General features: G+C 35.9%; 1 protein-coding gene across 4 annotated transcripts in view; it reads left to right on the top strand.

Moving 5' to 3' along the window:
* The window catches only part of LOC112057899 (uncharacterized), a 71,922-nt gene that overhangs the window by 18,715 nt on the left and 33,244 nt on the right, over positions 1-19,963 (top strand). For 3 of the 4 annotated variants that reach the window (XM_052885606.1, XM_052885605.1, XM_052885604.1), the window contains exons 9-17: positions 367-467; positions 2,047-2,169; positions 2,959-3,191; positions 3,661-3,763; positions 4,633-4,774; positions 5,235-5,351; positions 5,925-6,137; positions 6,623-6,769; positions 7,108-12,647. In XM_052885606.1, coding sequence (XP_052741566.1) covers positions 367-467; positions 2,047-2,169; positions 2,959-3,191; positions 3,661-3,763; positions 4,633-4,774; positions 5,235-5,351; positions 5,925-6,137; positions 6,623-6,769; positions 7,108-11,845 — 5,917 coding nt within the window. In that variant the 3' untranslated portion in view covers positions 11,846-12,647. Of the gene's footprint in view, positions 1-366; positions 468-2,046; positions 2,170-2,958; positions 3,192-3,660; positions 3,764-4,632; positions 4,775-5,234; positions 5,352-5,924; positions 6,138-6,622; positions 6,770-7,107; positions 12,648-19,963 lie in introns of those variants that run through there. The other variant, XM_052885607.1, reaches the window with a different exon arrangement.

Genomic DNA, 19,963 nt, shown 5'->3' with positions numbered 1-19,963 from the left:
AGAAGGGGCTCTTATCTCATAGTTATTGCTACAACATACTTACCAACTAACATTAATTAAGTATATATTTTTTTTATTAACCTTACTAACAGAAATGAAACGTGAAGAGATTTGAGAATTAATGGCTTTTTTATTTTATTTTATTAGACTTCTTCGATAAATGGGCAATCTAACACTGAAAGAATTTTTCAAATCGGACCAAAAGTTTCTGAGATCAGAACGTTCAAGCAAACAAACAAACGAACTCTTCTGCTTTATAATTAGTATAGATTCACACATGTCTTCCACTCACCATCAGATGGGACGAACGTAGACTACAAAAAACGCCATTAACGCTATACTCAAAATCTAAAAAAATGTTTTCAGGAGCAACAAACGAAAGAGTGGGGGCAGCACTGCAGTGAGCACGACGCCATCTTGGAATGTCATCACTCCCGAGCCACCGACTACTCCGGACCCTGGATCAGGTATTACCAACTATATATTTCGTTTTGTCTTGTCTTTATAAAACCAAATTGGCTGGTTCTCATTCTCCAAGTTATTTACCAAATCATTTCTTCCACACACATACAAATTGAATTGTACTGCGGTTATTACTCAAATTGACGTAGACATAATTTTAATACACCGTTACACTCGCCTGCATTATCTCATTCATTTATTAGTTCTTTTTTTTTAATTTTTAACAATGTCAATATAAATATAAAATACAAAACAGTATTAAAAATTCATAAAAAAAAATCAACCCTCCCGCTGCGGGACATTTGAGTGCCTAAGCAACCGGTGGTCAGGACTCCAGAGTGAGGAACCTCCTCACAATACGCGGCGTCTCAAGAATCACTGCCTTTTGTATCCGACTCTTGATCCAACAGTTAAGCGAAAGCTTCTTAAGGTGTTGGTCGAAGCTTTTCGTTATAAAACCATTGACTGAAACAACTATCGGAACAATATTAATTTATTTAATTTTTATTTCTGACATTAATTTTTAATTTTTGACTTCATTTTTTTAATTATATGACATTGATTGATTTAATGTTGCATTACACCTGACATAGCATTTATATTGACATTGTTTAATGGATTCTGATAGTATATTAATTATTTTTATTTGATGTTAAGAATGCTTCGTTAAATTATGCTAATTGTACTTGTATTTTTTTTTTTATTTAAACCATGTTCACCGATTGAATATTTAATTATTGGAATTATGGAATTATTAGTTAGTATAATATTATTTTTAATATTCATACACCTGTCAAGGTAGAAAGTATGTATGTCTATAGCAAGTTCTGTAAACCTTCTGTACTTTCTTATGAATAAATAAATTATTATTATTATTATTAATAATAATAGTTGATTCAACATTCCACATGGCGGTAATCACGTGAGCAAGATCCAAGTATTTTGATACTTTTTCCTTTTCGGCTTTAACCAGATTATCGTCATGTGGAACTGTAATATCAACCACTATTGCACGACGCACTGTCCGATAGACTAGCACTTATTACTGAAAGTTTAAATAAGACTTTATTTATGGGAGGATCCTTCTAAAGTCGGCAAAAAATAGTAGTGCCTTAGTTGACCTGGCATACGTTAACAACATACCCCATAGCAACGAAAGAGAGCGGTATTTTCGATTGCGTTATTGGTCGACACACCAAACATAACTTAAGCTACGCTCGATGTATGATGAATATGACTGTCTCGTCACGATGCTATCTCGTAGCGCTCGTCCTATTCCTACTGACGTTGCAAATGTATATGAGCAATGGTAATCTCCGAGAATCTGTGATCTGGTAACTATACTCAGAGGCACAATTATCCGCCAACTTTAATATGACGCGAGTATATTAAAGTGGGCAGATAATTGTGCCTCTGCGTATAGTTTAAACAAAGACTATGATTTTTAATATAACTTATCTCTTTCTTTGTTATTGTGCTAAAATAACTACAATCTTCTATAATATTAGTCATTAGAAGAACTATAGGTACTTACTATTATCATGGAAGTCGTGCTAATGAAGCTAAAATTTATATTCGTTTTAGATTTCAAATGCAAGGATGAAGGATTCTTCCCTCACCCGCGAGACTGTAAGAAGTACTTCTGGTGTTTGGACTCCGGGCCTTCTGACCTCGGCATAGTGGCGCATCACTTCACTTGTCCTTCTGGTGAGGTCAACGATTATTTAGTAGCTGTTTAACTTATATGAAAACCACAGAGACGCCAGATATAATACGCCAACTGGAAACGGAGAAGAAAATTATTTTATTATCAACTAGCTGCCACCGCGCGGTTTCACCCGCGTGGTTCCCGTTCCCGTAGGAGTACGGGGATAATATGTAGCCTATAGCCTTCCTCGATAAATGGGCTATCTAACACTAAAAGATTTTTTCAAATTGGACCAGTAGTTCCTGAGATTAGCGCGTTCAATCAAACAAACAAACAAACAAACTCTTCAGCTTTATAATGTTAGTATAGATGTTGCTTATAAACTAGTCATACATTAAGTTTTGAATGCTAAGAGTGTTGTTTGGGTGTATGTAAGTGTTTTCTTAGGTATGGGTTACATCTATAGTCTGGCAAATTCTTTGATAACACTCCCATGATATGCGAGTGACAGGGGGAATGACGTGCATCAGTTGTGGGTTTTTCATTTAAGGCGACACGCCCTCCGGCCCGCGCGGTACATCATTGACGTATTTCAATATTTTCATCTACTTTTAGCCCCCGACATAAAATAATATTAAAGTGATGTTAATAATAGTTTACTTTTGTAAACAGACAAAAAAATCTCGGTTTGTATCAGCACGATACCACTAGCGCGCGAGGGTTTACGCGAAAAGTAGTAAATATAGTTGTCTTATACAAAAAACCTCCGAAATTTTTGAGGAAAATTGCATCACCATTAACATTCTCACATTTTTTAATCTCATTAAGTATATATATTTATTTATCAGGTCTGTACTTCAACAAAGCGGCTGACTCATGCGACTTCGCTCGCAACGTCCTCTGCAAGAAGTCGGCGGCGACAACAAAAGCGCCCACCAAACCAACAACAACAGCCAAAACAACAGTCTCGACGACCACAACTACAACAACAACCAGGCGACCAATAAGACTCACCTCCAGAAGTTCGTTGTTGTTCCGCACTACTACCACAACAACAACTACACCAGCTCCTGAACCTGAGGTACATTTTATATAAGCTATTTTTTTTAATATTTCGTAGAACACAATAGCACTTTACCAAATTTAAACAAATATATGAGCGAAAACGACAATTTTGACGACCACGACAACAACAATCACCAGACCACCAACCCTGAGGTACATTTTTTTTTAAATCTTACATCTACTCGTACATAAAGGCGCATACCTAAAAGAGATATAGGCCTATGAATCAGAGTCACCTCTAAAAGTTACCATCATCATCGTGATGATACATCTTAGCCTCAGCCGAAGGGAGCCCACGGCTGGACCTTTTTTAGAGACACAACAGTTTTATGTCGTCTGTCAGAAGTCACCTTAAAATTAGCCTTGTCCATTGTTGAAACGGAACAGTTTTCCGAACGTAGGTATTATCAAATTAAATGATATAAATTAATTAATAATGAATTGAAAAAAATCATATATACTAAATTGGCGTGTGTATGTTTTAGGTAAGTGAAGAAGTAGAAGAAGAGGCGGTGGACGAGGCGTCTGATGTGGAAGCAGAAGATCCTAAAGTGATCAAGGAATTGATTGATCTCATAAAGAAAGTTGGTAAGTATTATTTAATTATGAGATAGAGAATTCGGATGAGTTAATTAATTTGACTTAGCCAAATATACACATTGTCATCATGATCAGACTGGATGTTCGATTAGCTGATAGCTAGATGCTTCCAATAGCTACCGAAAGAACAACTATACTTGAAGCCATGATAGCCTAGTGGATTTAGTCTCTGCCTTTAATTCACAGAGCCGTAGGTTTTGCATTTTAAGAAATTAATAATAATAATAATAATTTATTTGCTGAAACTGTGGGTTACAATGGTTCTTACACTATAGAAAAAAATTCCAACACAATTTACTGATATATCAGCGTGCAAATATTTACAGTATTTTACAATAATTTATTATACCTAGAATTATAAAACATCAATATTTATACATTACAAAATTTCATGTCATTCATGTACTCGTCAACACTATAATAATTCTTATTATTTGAAATTAAGAAGATTATTCGCTTAAACTTTATTAGGGGCAAGTTTTATATGATTCTGGAAGCTTATTGTACAAAGAAACAGCCATACAGAAGCAATTATTAGAGAGAAGAACCAGCCGTCTCGGTGGCACACAGATTTTATTTGGTTGCCTGCCCCGCCAGTTTGGGCACATTAGTTTTTTGGTAGGGAATAGAGTTTGATTCTTTTTTACGAATAGCAACGTTTCAAATATATAAGGCATGGCAGCGTTTAATAGCGTGTCTCGTGTTAATAGGAAAAACAACGTGAGGAAAATCGATACCTAAGAATTTTCTTAATGATTATGTAAGTGTTATAAGTCTGCCATCATTCTAAGAGGAGACTCCTCACCAGCGAGCCGAATATAGGTTGCAAATAATGAAACATGTGTTTATATCTTTAGGCGGTGTTGAACAATTGGAGAAGCACCTAAAGATCTCGGAGTCATCGTCCGGCACGACGGACGGCGTGGCCAGCACCACTCCCTCGCCCTTCAACAAGAAGCTGTACCAGAGGGTGCTGGAGAGAGCACGGGGAAAAAACAAGTAAGTCTCTTTACAAATCTGTATTGGAGACTTTTTCATTTAATCAGACTTAACTTTATTGCCTACTACTCGTACAATGAAGCACTATGTGTTAAACCTGTCATTGTTCCATAAAGGAAGTGAATATTTACACGTCAGCCGTACGTTTATTTGAATTTATTAAAAAAAAAAATAATAATAATAAAAAATAATTGTCCATCATTTTATCCGCATGAATAATATACTCGTATATTAGTAATATTATAAAGCCGAAGAGTTTGTTTGTTTGGTTGAACGCGCTAATCTCAGAATTAGTGTTAGATAGCTCATTTATCGAGGAAGGCTATAGACTATTTTTTATCCCCGTATTCTTACGGGAACGGGAACCACGCAGATGAAACCGCGCGGCGTCAGCTAGTACGAGTAATTATATATAATTCAGACACAAATTCTTGTAAATAAAATCGTGCTTGTATCAAAGGTTCGGCGCCAACAGTGTGACGGAGAGCAGTGTTCAGAACAGTCGCCGTGGGCCACAGAACGCGGGCATCGAACCCGCACCCGACAAGGATAGGTTGCTGAGAAAAGAGAGACCACAGTAAGTATACTTCAAACTAGCTTTTACCCGACTTCTTTGCTCACGTTAATTCAGATTTTATCAAAAGATTTATTTTTCTACACGTCTACATCTAGCTTGTTAGATACTTTTCTTTCCCTAGTGATCAATACTGTTTTCTGGGTGAAAGATCTCATATGAAAATAACATAAAAAAAGGACATATGAGTAGATGGACGTAGATAAACAGATTAGCAGGATGATCTTTGATGAATAAATTTATTATCGCCTGCTGAATTCCACAGAACTTTAAGCAGATACGTACGAGTAATGTAGGAATTATAGATAGTTTATATAAACACATTAGGTTAAGCCTGTAATGTTTTTTTGTAATCCATGGTAATATTATATAAGTGATATTTTGTACAAGTGATGAGAGCAGAACTTAAGCTACTTTTTATCCCAAAAATCCATGGTTCTCCGGGATTTTTATAAACAAATTTGCTAACGGAGTCACGAACGTCCATTCGCCATTAGTTTACTTTGGACCTAGATAGTGATTATTTTTAAGAAAAAAATAATAATGAATAAATAACAAATATTTTTACTCACTCAGATACACAACAATCAATCGGTCGCGACCATCAACTTCAACAACAGAAGAACCGGCAGAGAGCGAGGAAGTTGACGAGTCTGAGGAAGTCCAACAACTGACGAGATTCAGAGAAGAGCCAGTGGTCACAGTTGGCAGCACTTCCAAACAATATGTCAACATTAGGCGTTCCAGGCCAACCACGGCCGCTACTACAGAAGCTCCTGATGACTCTAGGTAAGAAGAGAGTGAATAGACATTTTCTAGGTAAGCGCATTCCACCTTAGGCCATAACTGTACTAAACATCAGGTGACATCGTGGTAAAGCGCGAGCTTATTCCATTATTAAAAAAAAGGTCTATGTTTCTTGTTATCTGTAAACTAGTCAAAGTTTCCTTGTCAGTTTACTGGTTGGCCTATAAACTTCGGACCACGAGGCTCGAACCCAGCCATTGATTGGATTCATGTAAGAAATGTTCAGTAAAAAATCGCAACCCGAAGAAGGATAGTGTCATACCTCTGTGCTTGGGAGTGTCGTCGTGTCATGCCGTTGTCAATCCAGTTAGCATTAATAATTTATAACTCGTTACAGAATGAAACATTATCACCATAATATAAGATCTAAGTACTATCTAGTAGTGAGCCGTAAAAAATTACTGATATTTATTAAAAGTGTTGTAGTTTTTTAACTAGATTGATTGTAAAGTCCGTTTTATTTTCAGAAACGCACTTTTTGAACGTGTGGAACCATATGTTGCTGTCGAAGAATCTCCTAACTCGTTAGACATTTTGAGTGGAAGACGAGAAAATGTGCCCGAATACGTCACTATTAGACGGTCTCGACCTACAGCCGAAACTACTACAATCCAGTAAGTTATAATTTTTTTTCTTCAAGGTAAAATTACAGATTTAGCAGGTAAAATTAAAATTAAAGATACGAGAGTTCCAAACGCGCGCCCACAACAAACTCAGTCAGGTTTTATCCGCGTATGATTCAAGTTCTTGTGGGAATATGAGGATAAAATATAGCCTATATTACTTGTAGATAATAAAGTTTTACATTGGTGAAATAATTTATTAAATCGGTAGTGCTTTACGCTGAAAGCGTAACAAACGCAAACATTCATGACATTCGCATTTATAACATAAGTTAAGATTAGGTACAATACAATGTAAAAACCCTCTAAAATTATGTTCTTTATTACAGGTATCAAGTTTCTGAACAAGGAGAGGAATCACAAGAGACGGTGTTGGAAAAAGAAATAACTTCCCAATCATCGCAACCGCTATACACTTCTGTACTCAGAACACGTTCTACTACCCTTCCACCTCCCGAAGAACCGAACACCCCAGAACCAACCACGATTCTGTCGGTCCAACTATCTTCACTATTAAACCCTTCGAATACAGATGAAACCGAACAACTTCAACCCGAACAATCGCAAACTACAGTTACTCAAACAACCGAATTTCCCGAGCCTGAAACAACGACCACTTCGACTACGACTACGCCAACTCCAACGACTACGAGCACAACCCCAGCTCCCTCTAGTACACCTACTAGACGAACTCTCTTGCGCCGCCGAGGATCAACTACGCCTACCGTCACAACTGAAGCGCCAGTTTCGACCACCCAGGTAAGTTCTAGGAATTATTCATTTATACGCCGCCGACGACCTTTATCCCAACCCAACGAAATATTATCAGACTCTAATGAATCAGTGGAAAATTTACGTAAAGTCAGATCCACTACACCGGATAGTCGGGAAGTAGATGGTATCAAGCCTGCTGGTAATAGTGGGCTAATAAGACGATTTAAAAGTAGATCCCAATCTCGACCTGAGGAACCAATATCAGCCGCCGCGTCTCAGATATCTAGAGGTCAGTTTAGACCCCGACTTAACCCCAACGAGTTACTATCTCTTACGCCAATTGACATAGCAACTTCAGAAATTAATGAAGATGAGGAAGTCCTTGAAGATAATATTCAATTTCCCAGTAGAGTAAGGACTACACCGGCTGATAAAGGAGTAGACAGTGAAGGTGCTGCTGCAACTATTGATGAAAGACTTTCAGATTCTTTACCAAGAAGTCGAGGTAGATTTTCTCTGTCTACAACTGAAGCCATAACTAAATCAGTTGCTACTGAATCTCCACTAAACTTAAGACGACCAACTTTTTCTAGATTTACACCCAGACCTTTCGGAAGGACAGTTTCAACAGTAGAACCAGAAAATAATGAAAATAGTCTCCCTATTCCAAGAATACGTCCAAGATTACCCTTTGGCAGGCAAAGAGGGACTTCTACATCATCAACTATAGCACCTTTATTACAAGGTAGAAAACTACCATATGCATCTCGACAGTCATCAACGCAGCAAATATCAACTCCCCAAATTGATGACGATGAAATCGACAATAAAAGTGACGATATTTCTCTCTCTGAAAGTGCTATAGAAGAAAAAGAACACGAAGATTTATCAAATGATACCGAAGAAAAGAAGTTAACTGTACCTGAGAGTGTAACTGAAAGTATTCCTATTTTAGATACAAATCAAGATAAAAATGCGAAAAGAAAGTTTAGGGTAATTCGTAGAAGACCCACAACAACTTCAACCACATTGGAAACATTAGCTGTTGATGTTGTTGAAACAACCACAAGTGCAGTTCCAAGAATTCGCAAAATTATAAGGAAAAAGATAAGACCTACTAAAGAAGAACCAGAATCAACGCCGAAATTAATAGGTATAGTTAACGCTGGATTTAAAGAAATACCCAAAAACATTATAAATTATGGAGAGAAAACTCGAGTAACAGTTACTGATGCAGTGCCAACCGAAAAAATTACTACAGAAAATGATGAATTGGGTTTTGATTTAATATCAGAAATATTGAAAGAACCAGTAGTAATTGACAAAAAAGAACAAGGAGAAGATGTCATTGTTAACAATAAAAACGATGCACAAAAATCAAAGACCGTAGTAGAATCAACTACTAAAATAAATGAAAACACAGATGTAATTGTCGAAACTGGTGAGGCAACACTTGATATATCTGAAAATAGTAGTAAAGAAATAGAAACTACGGTTGCAGATGTATCAAGTGAAAGTAAAGGAACGACACCTAGCAGTCAAGAACTATCCGATGAACAGCCTCAAAAAGAAAACAAAAGTAACTCTGTAGAAAACAAAGAAAGTTTTACGAAAGATGAGAACAAAGGTTCGGAAATTATAAAAACGGAAGATTTACCTGAAGACCCAACCACAACTGAGGCTTCTGTTACGGAAACAGAAACAACAATTAGAACTACTCTGACTAGCACGACTCAATTAACATCCCCCTCTCCAAGGTCTAGATCACCATATAGACCCCCAAAAAGGCTATTAACATCAACTACTGAATCTACTCCTTCTAGTAGTAGAACATTTAGTCGCAAGTATAACCCTGGTGCATATACTAGCCCTTCCACCGTTGATCGACCTGGATTTATTAGTCGTATTACAACAAGAAATCCCCTTTTGTCAAGAACATTTACAAGAAGAACATATCCTACTGCAAGAACGACACCAAAATATCAACCTCAAGATGAAGAAGAATATTCAGATGAAGAGCTTCTTGAGGAAGAGCCTGAAAGTCCTTTTGCTTTTGTTCCACAAAACAAATTATTTACAAGAAAACCTGATTCAGAAGAGTATGAAGACAATGAAGAAGAAGAAGAACCGATTAACGATGATTTGGAAGAAACATCAGATGATGAAGCGTATGAAGAGGAGCAACCAGCAAAATTCAAACCAACTTCCAAAAAACCACTTTTCAAACCTAAAATTATAAATTCCAATACCTTTAGAACATCCACGTCAACTACGGAGATTCCTAGATATGGAAGTAATCAAAACAGAACCGCTATATATAATAGATTTGGTGGTAATAAGCCCGTTAATGATACTAAAAAACGTGTGCAAAATGTTCCACTTGGATATAGTACTCCAAAAGTAGCACAACAAATAAATTTAAATAACTCTACACCACAAACGAAAACGACACAAACTGAAGAAATTTCTACTACTGCTGTAACAAATGACGAAGACTTTACAACAACAGAAAGTGACGATTATCTTTCATCCGAAATCAGTACATCCGCACCTTCAGAAAACACTGACACGTCAAACACTTCTCATATTGAATCTGCTACAGCTGAAATGGAAATAGATAACAGCACGGATGACTATTTGGAATATACTACTTATCCAAGTACAAAACAAGATTCATATACAAACGCGCAAACAGAAACCGATGCTGACATTGAAACTACAACTTTTGTATCTATGTTAGCAAGGAAAATTGCACCTGCATCTGAAACTACAACTGAATCTGTGCCTGAAACTACAACTAACACTCGTGAAATATCACCAGTTTACAAAAGTCAATTTGATAAACTTTTCTCTGTTAGTAGAGTTGTTGAAGTATCATCAAAATCAGAAAAACATAGATTGAATAAAAACAATGAAACTAAATTAATTGAAGAAGGTAAAGTAATGATAGAGAAGAAACCTACAGTTGATAAAATCGGAGAAGTTAGCAGATACAGCCTCATTAAGATAGTTGAAGATGAAATTCCTATTTATTTAACTAGACTTGGTCACGTTTATCCCGTAGATAACCCTCCAGATAACCCTATACGTATAGATGAAGCTCGAAATGCCCGAGCATTAGTTGACTTTTCCGATATCCCTAAAGAAAACCTGGTAGCTTCTGAAAGCATGAATGAAGCTTATAGACACATTAACCAGGTTTCAGGTACAATAAAACACAACGAAAAAGATGAAATTGAACATATATTTGATGATGATTTCTTAAGTTACGTGAACGAAGAGAAAAAGTCAGATAAATTAGAAGAAGAGCAACAACATGAACACTGGCAATTTGTTCCGGCAGCTTACGATAATGAGAAAGAAAACAACGAAGCAAAAAGTTTTGAAATTGTCACACCACGATTAATGTTAACAGATCCCTCAACTTTGCCTTTAGAAGCTTTATTCAAAACGGAAACGCCGATGAAACCTAGAAAAGTTAGTGATGCTGATATCAATAAGCCTTTCGTAGTATATTCGGCGCCAGTGCCTACACAGGAGGAAAACGCCGATCTTGTTAAACTAAAAATTATTAAACCTCAGTCAGCTGGTCGAAGTATAGTAACTTTTGCAAAAGGAAAAGAATTTAAAGGCGCTCCGACAGTAGATGACTCTACTATAAAATATCCGTTCAGTGTTTCCATTTTACAGCATACACCTGAAACAACTACAACTAGCGCATTAGCGTCAACCTTAAATGTATCTTCGACAACAACATCAACGTCAAAAACAACAACGTCGGAGCCACCATCAATATCTACTTCAACTGAAAACGTTAAAACTAGCCCTATAGTGGAGCTCCTAACGACACCTCAATCAACTACGCTCCAAACAGAAAGCTTACAAACAACAGAATTAACTACAGAAACAATCCCAGTTACTACAGAGACGATACAAGAAGAAACAACTACGATAAAAATTTCCCCATTTGAAGCTAAAAGGGCCAAATTCGGGTTCCCTAGAAAACCTGTCATACGACCACTAAATATAACGAGATTAAATACAAATCCGCGCACATCCAAAAAGATAAATGCAACTGCTATTAATTTAGTTCAAAAAATTAACAAGACTTCCACTTTCAGTCCAAACAAAGCGCGTGTTTCGAACAACAAAAGGGTACAAAATGTACCGGTAGATGTTAGGAAGAAGTTGACAACTCCAAAATTTAATAAAACGAGAACATTCACCACGGAATCACCACGAACTACGACTGAAAGAAGAGTCGTGATAAAACCAATAAGGCCTAACTTACGACCAGCTTTTGTGCCAAGAAGATTTACAACAGTTCCAACAACAGTGAATGGAGACACGTAAAATATTAATTAACAGGATCTTAGCAAAGTGAACAGTCACGCAAGGAAACAACGATGGCAGAGCATTTTTTACTTTGTTAAATTTTTTAAACGCTGCTACTACAGATCAAAATAATGTGACTCAAGTTTAATAAGCTCGACATGCAACATCCTTGCTAGACTGCTAGACGAAGTAGATCCTGCAAGAGGTTAATCTTGTTAGAGTTGTTCGCCAAATTTTAACTTAAAACATTTAAGTCTGTATAATACTTAGTTGGGTTGGTTTAAGTTTAAGGAATGAAATGTTTAGTTGACTGCGATTTTTACGAACGAAGTTTTTTTTATTTTATGTATAAAATTATGATATTTTTCAAATTGCGTTCAAATTGCTTTTAAATCTTTCACAAAAGTACAAAAGTAACTTTAACGTTAAAAAAGTCGTAGTTTCTTATCGCATTTCGTTTGTAGTATAGGACGTGCTTGTAAATATAGTAATAATCCACACTTTCAGTGTAGTCATGTTATAAACATTTATAGCTTTAACTTAGATATTTATATGAACGGAAAGTTTTTCTTACCAAAAATGTATATTTTTAATGTTAGACCCTTTTGGTATAAAGGCTTTCGTACACAAATTGTCATAGGTTATGATTAGTTTACACTTATTTAATTGATTATTTTAATTAATATTATATATTAATTTACCTACTAATATTTCTTAACGTTACCATTTGTATAAAATATCGGCACATAATGTTAAAATTATGTAAATGTAACTCACGAAATTTAATTGAAGTTTATAATAAACTCTCAGTAAACTGTAATTTGATTATTTTATAATAACACCAATGCAATACAAATCGTGGATACCGACAACCATAATAATTAATATTTAAAATAGTGTAACCAAATGGAGACAATACAATTCGAAAACGTTACCGAAGCTCATTCATAAAAAAAATTAGACACGTAAAATATTATTTTTAACTGCAAATATTAATTGAAATTGAAGCATTTCAATGTCATTCAGTATCGCCATGGATTCAACATAAGGTAAGTCAATCAAATGTTTTATTAATAAAATTTAATCTTACTGTAAAAATAATCGGACAGGTACGTAATTAAGCTATAGGTTAAGGTATTTATTAAACGACTTCAAAAGATAGTTCAAAGAGAGGGAGATTTACAAAATGCAACTAATTATTAGAATGAAATATATATGAATAGGTGGCATCGTTATCAACTAGCCATTCTCTGCCTGCGAGTATTTTATCGAAAAGCCCGTCTGCGTTGAAGAAGCCGACAGTCAGGGAATGCGGTTTTAATCTACTGTTGTGAGCCATTTAAAAAATCTTTATATTCCTCTATCGCGCGGAGCATGATACTGTGCTCGCCTATTGCCCTTAGTTTACTTTATATTGTTTTACATGTTACGTAACGGATACGATGGGCGACCGGTCGTCCATTAAGGAGTCAAGTGGCTAGATTAAAGTTTAAATTCTGTTGATAGAAAAATAGTGTATTCATTTGGTATAGGCAATGATAATTTTTAGATTACGTCCCTACAAAATCACCGCAAAAAGTGATCCGAATTTAGCTACACCACTGAGCGCACACATGCACAATTTTGTCTTTAATTTCATTATATATTTATGTATATATAGTTTTTACACTTCCTGAACACACAACTCGACATTGTAGACGATATTTAGGTATTATTTGTTAAAATAACGTTCGTTTTTTAATAAGCGACTATATCAAATTAAGTCAATGTTCCACATATGTCCGCTTCAGTTTTGATGCGCTAGTGCCACATCTTTAGTACAAAATATCATTAGGTATAGGTATTACAGAAACAAAAAAATAAGTAAATAATAAAAAAAATGTATAATACTAATAGAAAGCTGTACTTTTTTCTGAATTTTCTCCCATTATGCAAATTAACCATATCCCAGAATCAAAGAATATTATTCAAGTTTAAAATTTACGCAAACTTGTGAGTTTTCATCAGTTTCTTACAATGGTTACGAACAATGTAGTCGTCAAACAACATTCCTCTATCAGCAGCTTTTCCTACATCACATAATGGGTGCTTTGTAGTTGTTTTTATATTGGTTTCTCTCAAATTGACCTTTGTATTCTTGACATTGTAGCGTTTTTTGTGAGATTACGAAATCTGATATAAGCAAAGATAATACTAACGCACAAAAAAAACTGTGCTGTGTCGTATTTCAACATAGTGTATAACAAAAAAAAAATAATATCAATACTACAAAAAACTCGTTTTAACAAAATATATCAAATACTCTAAGATACCTACCTAGTAGTATGTTATAATGTAATGTGTTATAATACGAATTATTGTCCTACGTAAAATTTTGATAGAGTTATTTTCATATAATCTGTATTGCACAAAAGATTTACAAAAGTTTATTTTTGGTAGTTATGTACAAAGGCGACCTCCCGGATAATCTTTGGAGAAACAATTGGTGCGGCAAATGACGTGTTTGTACAGTTTATTTAACCATTACCACTGACATGATTCTATAGTATTTCCCATAACTTCAAGGTGTTAACGAATCCACGTAAAGAGAAATTCAAATAATTCCGACTATCCATGTAACACACGCCTTTACCTATCCTTGTATTTTAAAATTTTAAAGTTTGGCGACGTCATTATTATAAGAATGTGCTTATACATTTTATGATCTATTTGCAAAAGAAATACTAACTCCGACAATATTAATTTTAGAACTCTTTGAACATTTTAAATTATTTTTCGGTAAAGAGTATAACCCCAGAGTTATATGGGAAATACTTCCATATAACTCTGGGTATACAATACATTTCTAAATTGACCAAGCTGAGAAACTAACCCAGGACCTTCTATGATATATAATCAATGCGCAACCATAATGATGGTCAATAAATAAGTAGATCAATTAGTTTTTATTAGGCAAAGGCTATTTGGGCTAGCAATGACCGATTTGCCTTTACTTGGCGTATAGCCAAACTTGTAACAATTTAGCATTTGCCCTTCTCTTAAACATGGCCGTAAATATTCCAACTTCTAAATTGTATATTTTAGGTTTGCGTAATACTTGGTTCTCGGTTAAGTTACATAGTTGTGGAAGTTATTTTTGGTTCAGATTTTGTTTCATTTGGCTTATGTTATTTAGTTTATTTGGTAGATAATATGGACTTGATGTAATGAAAAAGACTGCCGTCAGCAAGTTTGTTTTGGTAGTTAGGCTATGTTTTATCAACATTATGTCACTCAGTCAGTCCTTTATCCATTTATATATTACAAGCTGGGCCCCGTGGTTTTACTCACGTAGATTAGACCCACTTCTGTAGAAATATCGAAAAAAGGAGCCCTAGAACATCAGACAATAAATGTTCCGCCAAAATAAATCCAACCGTTTCATAGATTAGCCTGAACAAACAGACACATTTATTGCACTATACATGTTCAACAAACCTGATAAATTGAAGTAGCACAAAATCGTCAATATTAAAACGATTTCGGGGAATGAAATGTATATTGCTATTTTCTGCGAAATCTTGACGAACTGGTGTGTTGCGCATCGCACATTTGTGTCAATGACATGGCTAATAACATAAACATATTCTTTATACCTGTTTATTATTCCAAAAGTAAAGTTTTATGGAGGTGATGGTATATTATGTATATTGTATACCCATTGCTACTAGTTTGGCGTAAGCTCTACATGTTCAACTATTGCCTCTACGCAATACCTATCTCTAAGATTTCAGAAAGTCAGTACAAGCTCCTCTTTCCTACGGGCAGGACCCCGATATGGAGTTCCACACAGATCACCAACCAATAAGCAATAATCACTAACATCAGAATAGCTTTATATCAGTTTTAAGAAAATAGTCCTCTGTCAAAGTTATAAAGGCTCATCCTAATGTGCCTTACCCATTTTTTTTATTCTTTACAAGTTAGCCCTTGACTACAATCTCACCTGATGATAAATGCTGGTGCAATCTAAGATAAAAGCGAGCTAACTTGTTAGGAGGAGTATGAAAATGCACACCACTTTTAGGTTTCTACACGGCATCGCTAAATCGCTTGGCGGTACGTATTTGCCGCTAGGGTGGCCTCCGCCGAACCTCCCACTAGCTAAAACCTCAATGAATCCAGCCGGGGATCGATCCGTCTTATAAATCCGGCATGCATACCACTACGCCATAGAGGCCGTCAAAAGCCAGACCCTCCAAAGTTTTAGGATTATAGCATTTTCTTGTTCTTTGAGTGTAGAGCTCTCCAATGACTTTTCTCAGTCCCATATAGTATTGTATCTTATCGTATAGCAGATGCACAATTCGTGACTGGTCCATAGTTGATGCGGATTGCATTGCATATCGCAATTTAACTCGAAGCTTGCGTAATAATATTGTGGCTTAATAACAAAATATGAGGAAAACTTACTATAATGAATACGTTGTTTCGTTGTGTTGTGACAGAGAAATATCTTCATCTATTTATGGGCATGTGCGTGTGCCTCCTTTCTCTTGGAGATTTGGGGTTTACATACATCATGCTACAGCAATGCAGTTTGGTGGGTTAGGTTTAGGGTCAAGGTTATTGATTCTTCAACAATCATTATCATTACTTAACAACGGCCTCAGTGGCGCAGTGGTATGCGCGATAGATATACAAGACGGAGGTCCTGAGTTCGATCCCCGGCTGGGCCGATTGAGGTTTTCTTTATTGGTGCACGGCTTCAGCCGTGGTTAGTTAGGTACCACCCTAGCGGCAAAGACGTACCGTCGTATCAAAGATTTCGTGTAGAAACCGAAATGGATGTGGATTTATCTCGTACGCCTAACAAGTTAGCTGATTCCATCTAAGATTGCATCATCACTTACCATCAGGTGAGGTTGCAGTCAAGGGCTAATGTAAAGGATAAAAAAAACAACCAAGATCGGAATTTAACGAATTTATCATGACCATCTCCTAACTTTTATCGGGTATTAATAATTTATTGAAGGAAAGAAAAAAACAAAAGATGTCTTCTAATTTCTTGCCACAGTGCTCTCTTCTAACTGTTAGCAACAATTATTAGAACTAGAGTAGATGAATCAGTCAGTTAATCGATTTGCTTATTGAATTCGTTTGCATAACTACAATTTAAGTTGGCAACAATGTAAATCTATGAGTAAATTCAAGTAAGTCAATGAGCTTCATATGGCTGAAACTGCCAACTGCACCAAAGTTGCTTATTTTCTTGCAGGCTCTTCATAATAGAACCTCCCTTTGGAACAAAGATTATGAACCTATTCGCCAGACCTTTCATGATTTTATAAAAGCTGAAAGTCCAATTATAAATTCACAGTTCACGCTACTCGAGATATTCCGTAAAAATTAAAAAAAAAACGTTTTATACTTATTTGAAAACACTTGAAAAAGTTTTTATAAGCGCGAGAAACATTATAGTTTTTCATTTTGTTCTTGCAGTTTAATAAGATGAAACATATATTTACAGATATGTTCCAAATGAAAAAAGTTAATAGCTACACGGATATCTTCCGCGAACGCTTAAATTTTATGTTCCGTGAGATAATTGCTTTTAAACGGTCAAAATAATGGACGTTACGTCTAGAAAAACACGTTATTTTGAGTATTATGAGTCGAGTTATCATCAAACCTTTTTATTACATCAACACAGGATACAACAGTGGATACTTACTATATTGAGAATGACGAAAATAAGAACACGCAATAGTGAATCAAACGAATCTTCTTTTTTCAAATTCCGTTTTTTTTTAATTGTGGTCTGAGCTCTAACACTTTACGCGCTAGGGATCCATCGTTGTCGATGTAGTAGAGGAGACATTACGCAATAGCAGGTCTTATATGTGATTGTTTTTTAAAAAACGAGTATACCTATCGATAAACATAGCGAATACGTACATTTTATTTACAAGTCGAACATTAAGGATCTCTAGCGAAGAGTTCGTAAAGAGAGTCTGTAAATTCTGGCAACTGAAGACTTAATTTGTCATTATATCCCGTAGAAAATACATTGAAAGTTTGAGGACCTCGATTCTTGAAACCTTCCCAAACCCACCATAGATTAAACTTCATGGTTGCTTCGGTATAAACATAAACTGACAAACTTTCAGCGTTTATAAAACAAGGAAGGTCTAGACGCTACAGGCTATTAAACCTCTATATTACTTAAAATTTATTAGGTTATATATAGAGACCCATACCAAACTTAATCTCGGGTTATTACAGTCAAGGTTATACACATTGCGCTTGAGGCATATAGGCAAACTATATGGCAATTATAATCGAAATAATGTTTCAAATTATAATTCAACGATCATTATTATGAGTTTAAGTATTACTTAAACCTCAATTGCTCAATACAACGTAATTAAAGACATATATGTAGGTTAATCATTATATGAAGGTAATATTATGAAGATATTGCAACTTCCGTTTTCCCTACCACCTAAAGTAATATTGTATTATGTACACTGTCAATTCTATAAGCAAATACTAAATCGTAGACAGAGAATTAAATAGACAACTGATTGGTGTGCCATTTTAAGTCAAAACAGATACGATCCCATAAGGCACGTCGATTCTCTTTTTACAATCGAAATGCTTCGAAAATCAAATAATGTATGATAATCACATTCGTTATCGACAGTTCACGTGATCAAGTTACCGATCGGATCTATCATTCGCATACATTTTTTTAGTTTTGAAGCGATAGCGTTTGTAGAAAGACAATCGACGTGCCACATGGCTACAGACCTTGGTTACTTATAATTTGCAAAAATTAAGGCAGTGATTTATAAATTTTTGGAATAAGAGTGAAAACGTTGTCCGAGAATCGAACCCAAGTCCGTATATCTTCTATCGCGGCCGGTGTGAGTGAGGTACCTAACACTATTAACACAATAAAATGTGAACATTATTTTGTGCTCGTTTATGCTCAAAATCAGGATTAGATTCGTTATGGACCAAAAATAGGGTTTAGTGAGGTAAATATTTACCGTTGACCATATACCTGAGTGCCGTGATAGCCCAGTGAATATGACCTCTGCCTCCGATTCTGGAGGGTGTGGGTTCGAATCCGGACCAGGGCATGCACCCCCAACTTTGCGGTTATGTGCATTTTAAGAAAATAAATATCACGTGTCTCAAACGGTGAAGGAAACACATCGTGAGGAAACCTGCATACCAGAGAATTTTCTTTATCCTCTACGTGTGTAAAGTCTGCCAATCCGCATTGGGCCAGCGTGTAGACTATTCGGCTTAACCCTCTCATTCTGAGAGGAGACTCGAGCTCAGCAGTGAGCCGAATATGGGTTGATAATGATTATATACCTGACTATTAGTGGACGCCCCCACCGATTCACCAACGTAGTTCTCGTGGGATTACGAGGAATAAAGTATCTAAACCACATGCTACTCGCTAATAATGTGGCTTTTATTGGTCAAAGAATCTGGTGAATGGTTTAGATGTGGAAGCAAAAACAAACAAACAAACACGCTTACATTGGCATTTATGATAATAGTAGATGTGATATCGTCACAATTTCAAGCCTTGCTCCTAGTTTTGTTTAAGCCGTCTGTGAAAATTGCGGGAACATCCGTTTACAAGTATGGACGCTTAGACAAACACACAAATTAAAAAAATATATTTCAATGACTCCTTTTAAATTTCCCCCATCTCAATTCAAAAATAATACTCTAAACATCTGTGTATCCTCTGAAAGCTGCTGCTACGTATAAGGCTTCTTTTAGACAACCACCTCACACCTAGACCTCCTTGCTTTTATCGGGACCTTTAACCATTTTTCCTTTTTTTTTTGTTTGAAAGAGTATATTTCCAGATTGGTTTCATTTAATTTCCATGAAAAACAGTTCAGTAATATTGGGTTAAAATAAAATATCTGAAATACATGTACGAAATTGCCAATACTGTGGCGCTATCGGTCATTATGCTAGGACCAGGGCCGGACCGTCCATACGGCGAACGGAGCGGTCGCTCCAGGCGCCAAATCCTAGGGGGCGCCTGGAGTGACAATCCGATATACGTTAGGCTACGAACTTTTCAAACGTCCCTAGTATATAATGTTAGGAGCAAACAGG

Source organism: Bicyclus anynana, chromosome 14 (assembly GCF_947172395.1).
Source record: "Bicyclus anynana chromosome 14, ilBicAnyn1.1, whole genome shotgun sequence".
NCBI classification, from domain to species: Eukaryota; Metazoa; Arthropoda; class Insecta; order Lepidoptera; family Nymphalidae; genus Bicyclus; species Bicyclus anynana.
Note: the sequence above shows the minus strand (reverse complement) of the source record. Positions and strands in the feature narration are given on the sequence as shown.